Consider the following 5,847-nt stretch of genomic DNA (forward strand, 5'->3'; position numbering starts at 1 on the left):
TCATTAGTATGCGGTGGGCGTGTCCGTAGCGTGTCTGTCAGATGAATGAGTAGAGCGCTTCAGTCGCGCATCGGGCAGCGAGCGAGAAGACAGCCGCTCACCGGCGCTCAGAATGCGGCTGCTACTGTAACCTCTTCCCGCTCCCGTTCCCTGTGACGCCAACACTGAACGGGAAACATGTGGAACACTAAAAGAGGAACCTGCCTGCACAGCAAAGGAGAGTTATGGGTAAGTTTCTTATACTCACGAAAACGGCATTTTACATGACAGCGAATTCTCTTAACAGTAAATAATAAGTAAATAACTCTTCGTAATATGTTTAAATTATAAAATCCAAAATTATGATATAATCCAAATCCATCAAATTACTTGTACAGTGATATCCATATTGTCAAAATATCTTTATTAGTTAAAATTGTGGTACGACCACTCATCAAGATACATAGAGAGGGAGAGATAAAAACTATGTTGAAACTATGACATAAATCATAGTTATCATGGTAAATAATTGGGTGAATATTTTGTCATATCAATACGGGTGGATTTTAGATATAGTCCAACCATCCTCCCAGCACACACATACAGTAATATTAAACCCAACCTGTTTTGATGTGCTTAATTAATCATTTATATGCAAAAGATGTATGCAGTAAATATATTCATTGCTTCCTTATTAACCATTTTCATATATACTTGCCATTTGATTTTAAAAGCATGATGCTTTTTACTTATATTTCTGTTGCTTATTAGTTTTTCTGTTATTTATTTCAGGGTTTGTTCATCCTCTTCTTGTACACCATTCCCCTCTCCTCCTCGTCAAATTTCAGTCACCTCATCTATAAGATAAAAGAAGGATTACCTAAAGGGACACTTATAGGGGCTATCAGTGCGGACTTAAAATTGGATCTTTCTGTCAGCCCTCCTCGTTCATTCAATCTGGAGCTAAAGACGGCCAGACAGCAGTACGTGAATCTGAATAACACGTCGGGGGAGCTGTTCACATCTGCTGTGGAGATTGACAGAGAGGCTCTGTGCGCGGAGTCCCACGAGGGCCAGGGCTGCGCAATCTTTCTGGACGTGCTAATCCTTCCTCAACAGTACTTTCAGCTGGTTAAGGTTAAAATTATTATTGAGGATGTGAATGACAACCACCCGCATTTCCCTGTTGGAGATATCAGGGTGTCTGTGCCGGAGAACGCACCTGTTAATGCAAGGTTTGCGGTGGAGCAATCCGCAGTCGATCCTGACATCGGGATTCACAGCGTTCAAACATACTGGCTTGCTAATGACTATGGAGTTTTCACATTAGACGTAGAGGAGAACGAAGGCGGTGAACTGACACCCTTTCTCATCATTACCGAGTCTCTTGATAGAGAGACACAAGCTGAGTATGTGACTGACATTATAGCCGAGGACGGAGGCACTCCGCCGCTTCTAGGCACTGCAACTCTGAGGATCATCATCACGGACGTCAACGACAACTGTCCCAAGTTTACAGAGTCACTAGTGAACGTTACTATTTACGGAAATGCTACTAAGGGCATGCAACTGGCTCGTCTAGAAGCCTACGATCCAGACGAGGGAGCCAACGCCTTGATCACTTATACTTTCAGCGAACGGGTCACCCAGGAAAGCAGAAACCTGTTTCATTTGGATACAAACACTGGGGTTCTTAAACTAGCAGGAAAGATTGACAACAACACCGGAAAACTCTACAAACTAATCGTGCTGGCCAATGGGCCGACTTGTATTCCAGAAGTTGCAACAGTTAACGTTCACGTCATCAAACAGCTCTCCGGGCCTCCGGTGGTTATCCCACGTTATATTGCGTCCGAGAAGGACGGTGTTGTGAGTTTAAGTGAATCAGAGCCAGCGTTTACACCCATTGCTTTTTTTACCATCAAAAACACCGAGCCACAACAGAAGATAGAGTGTCTTCTTGAAGGTGCAGGTCCGTTTAGACTTGTACCGTATGAGCGGATTAAAAACGAATTCCTGCTTGAGACCACCGAGCTATTGGATTATGAGCAGCAACAGGATTATGAAATAGTTGTTGTGGTTCGTAACTCTCATGGATTAGTAGTTAACACCATAGTGAAAGTCCACGTGTTGGATGTTAACGACAATGCTCCGGTTTTCAAGCAATCTTTCATTGAAATCACAGTGGAGGAGAACAACCCACCAAATACATTCCTCGCTCAGCTTCAGGCCACCGATGCAGACAGTGAAAGTAGAGGCGAGGTTTATTACCTACTCGGTGCCGACGCTCCTACCATTTTTGACTTGGATCGGTCAACCGGAGTACTGACGGTGTCCACTTCTCTTGACCGAGAGGAAAAGGAGACGTATCGTTTCATGGTGCGAGCCGTAGACCGTGGCACGCCGAGAAAGGAGTCGATCGCCACTGTGATTATCACCGTCCAGGATCGGAATGACAACAGTCCTAGGTTCATCAACAAGGACTTCACCTTCTTTGTGCCGGAGAACTTTCCAGGTTTTGGGGAAATTGGCGTTCTTACTGTCACAGATGCGGATGCTGGGGAGAACGGCTGGGTGGCGTTGTCCATCCTTAATGGGAGCGACATCTTCGTGATTGACACCGGACGAGGAGCGCTGCGGGCCAAGACCTCTCTGGACCGGGAGCAACAGGGAACGTATTACGTTTGGATCGAGGCAATCGATGGAGGCGAACCTGCTCTTTCTTGCATCACAACGGTGACTGTTCTCCTACTGGATGTCAACGATAACCCTCCGACTGTTCTTTTCCCCCAGTCCAACCAGTCGTACATGTTGGTGCTTCCCAACACGCTTCCGGGAACGTCTATAACGGAGGTTTACGCGGTGGACCGGGACACTGGAATGAACGCTGTTATTGCATACAGCATCATCAAGAGAACGGATGGAGAGCCAGGCTCGTTTGACATTGACCCCTATACGGGAAACATCACCTTGAGGAAAACCTTGAGCAATCGGGGCCTCTACAGTTTGTGGGTCAAAGTCAGGGACCACGGTCAACCAGAACTCTACTCTACCGTTCTGGTCAACCTGTTTGTGAATGAAACAGTCAGCAATGAGACCCTCATTCAGAGTTTGTTGCCCAGAAGTGTAGATATTGACCATGGTGAGCTTCCTCCTGATAAGAAAGGGAGGAAGGGAGAACAAGTGCCAAACATGTGTGGCGAGTACCGAGTGTTACTGCTTGCACTGACAGCTACCTGCCTGGGATTGTTTCTGACCGTTGTGTCGTTGGTGACTTACATCTGCTGCAAAAGAAGAAAACCGAAAAAGAAGAGATCAGACATTGAGATTCCTTTAAATTCTCTTTAAGAACCCAATGGAGATTTCAAACATCCGACACTGCTTGTACTGCCCAAATTAATCCGTTTACAGTGTGTTTTGTGTATCTTAATATCTATTAAGTAAATGATTTGAAAATACAATGTAAATATTGTGCATACAGTATGTTTTATAACTATGATGGAATCTACAAATATATATATATATATATTGACAAGATCGCTGCAAAATATAAAGATTTTGCTATTTGCATTTGCTGCCCAACATGCTTTTAATGTAATTTATCTTACAATGGTGCCCTTGGCAGTGTGTTGTGTCAAATTGTCGAGCCTCTTTTATAAGCCTGTCTCTGAAGCCCAATGCACTTCTCTACAGGAACATCGTTCTCCCCATGGAAAGCTGTTCACTTTCAAACATAATGCTCCTTGTGTTTGTCATCACCCTTGTGAAAATGAATTCCAAAGGAGATGAGAAATCAATGCATTGATTCCTCAACTCAGTTACTAACCGGTGTTGTTGGACATTTTGTGTTTTCTGTAGGATACTAGGCTGGTGTGCAATGTCCTAATGAGTTTCTCGAACCTTTGAATGTCTTGGTTCCTCCAAATGGTTTGTTCAGATCTGTTTATGATGACTTTTGTGCTCTCAGCTCAAAAGCTTTCTTCAAAGCAGCTAAGGCTACATGTCTCTGATTTCATTTCTGTGTAAGCAAAGGATTTGTGAACATTAAAGTGCTTTATTTTCTTATTAATAGCTTGGTTATGATTTTATTTAATGAATTACAGACTAAACCAGTATTAGATGTGGACACGACTCAGCAGCTGTTCCAGCAGCGTTGCTCAAAAAGTTAATCTACTAAAGCATTTAGTAGATTAATTAAATCATGAGGAGAGTTCAAAAACCATCTCAGTGGCTGATTTGACTGTGTCTATATGTCGTTTATACAGTAAACTGAAGTGCTTCTTTCTTGGAATGTGTTCGTACACACAGTCTTTCTTTGGAAAAGATAAAATATCAGGAAAAGGGGTTATCGTCAGTCTTATCGGAAACCAAATCGCAAAGTTATTTACATTGAAAAACATCATTCAGTAAATCAAGATGAAGATATAGTAGTGTGCTGCTGGTGCCAAAAACAATGAAAAAGATCTTGTGCAAAAATATTCTACTAAAGAACTTTTGTATATGTGCATCAAAACATGAAAGTTGAAGTCAAACAATATTAATTTCACCTTAATCGTGCTTTTCGAGCAGAAAGCATTTGGAGAGACTTTTGGTTGCGGTGTGGTTGGCATCTCATTCTGCTCTTTTTAATCTACCTCTTTGTGTCGGACCAGTAAGATGGCTTCTCCAGTGTCCCGAACCCATTACAGAGGTCAGATCGGGAGTGTGTGTTTAGCTTGTCATCGCTTATGGAACACCATTCAGCTTTCTAAAATAGACAAGCATGGCATGGTAACTCGCCACTTCTATTATTCCAAAAACCAGTTCGGTTTCATTTTTCCCTTTCTCTCTCTGGAACTCTCTGAAACGCTCACAATGGAAAGCAGTCATTTAAAACCACAAGAAGCCGGAGGACAGATAATGTATCGAGGCTTTGCAGTGCACAGGTTACCAGTAGGGCCTGTCACCTGGGGTCAGGTTCACTGCTTAATCTGCTTACTTCACCAGCAACATGTTCACAAACCAGCAGGAGACCGAGACTGAATCCACCAGCATGCATTTGAGAACATCTTCATCTGTGGGTCGAGATCAAGCTTCAGATTAAAGAAAAAAATGATGTTGCACATTATTAAATTCTTTGAAACCGGTGGTGTAAGCAATGCCAAGGTCATAGGTTTGATTCCCAAAATACACTGTAATTTACTTTAGATAAAGGTGAAACATTTGGCAAATGCATAAAAGCATTACTGTAAGCATGGTAACCAAACCTAAGATAACCTTGACATTGCCAGTGATTTAAAGCGACCAGAAATCATTAATTTTTAATGACTAGTGTGAGCAGTGTTGGCTTGTTTACATAAAGATAAACTCTTCTCAACAGTGTTGCATCAGCAATGGAATCTGAAGTTGACTTTCTGACAAGTTATTCAAGTTCAAATACAACTTTACAATGCAATGTTTTGATGAGCGGCATTAGTGCAAAGTCACATTAATAGTATATAAAAAGCAGTAGAAACAGCATCTTTGATTATCAAAGGAACGTTCAAGTTCTGTCAAAACATGCCACTCACAGTATAGACATGCATATATTGGCTGAACTGTGCTGTCTCCACTCCCGTTTCCTGACATGACAAAATGAAAATGACAAAAAGAAATTAAATGTAAAAAAGCATTAACTTTGAAGTAATTTGAGATTGATATAAAAAAAAATTAAATGATGCTTGTGCAAAACTCAACACCATGATGCAATTTCTAAGTTGCTCTGAATTATTTTATTAATGTGCATCCCTATGCAGTTACTAGGTCATTGTTATGTGGTTACGTTCTGGCCCAATTACATTTACATTAATGCTTTTAAAAATGCTAAGTGACTTACACTGCATTAAAGGT

The 5,847-nt window shown here is 41.8% G+C and overlaps 1 protein-coding gene across 1 annotated transcript; it reads left to right on the top strand.

Moving 5' to 3' along the window:
• LOC113089635 (protocadherin-20-like) lies at positions 1–4,044 on the top strand. Its single transcript, XM_026256093.1, has 2 exons — positions 1–228; positions 772–4,044. Exons 1-2 carry the CDS (start codon positions 178–180, stop codon positions 3,325–3,327), a joined length of 2,607 nt encoding a protein of 868 aa, XP_026111878.1. The 5' UTR covers positions 1–177; the 3' UTR covers positions 3,328–4,044.
• The last annotated feature ends 1,803 nt before the right edge of the window (positions 4,045–5,847 follow it).

Source organism: Carassius auratus, unplaced genomic scaffold, assembly GCF_003368295.1.
Source record: "Carassius auratus strain Wakin unplaced genomic scaffold, ASM336829v1 scaf_tig00050818, whole genome shotgun sequence".
NCBI classification, from domain to species: domain Eukaryota; kingdom Metazoa; phylum Chordata; class Actinopteri; order Cypriniformes; family Cyprinidae; genus Carassius; species Carassius auratus.

Coding starts and splice junctions, on each gene's coding strand:
- LOC113089635 (XM_026256093.1), top strand. CDS start 178: ATGTGGAACACTAAAAGAGGAACCTGCCTGCACAGCAAAGGAGAGTTA. Junction 229..771: donor ACAGCAAAGGAGAGTTATGG/GTAAGTTTCTTA, acceptor TATTTATTTCAG/GGTTTGTTCATCCTCTTCTT.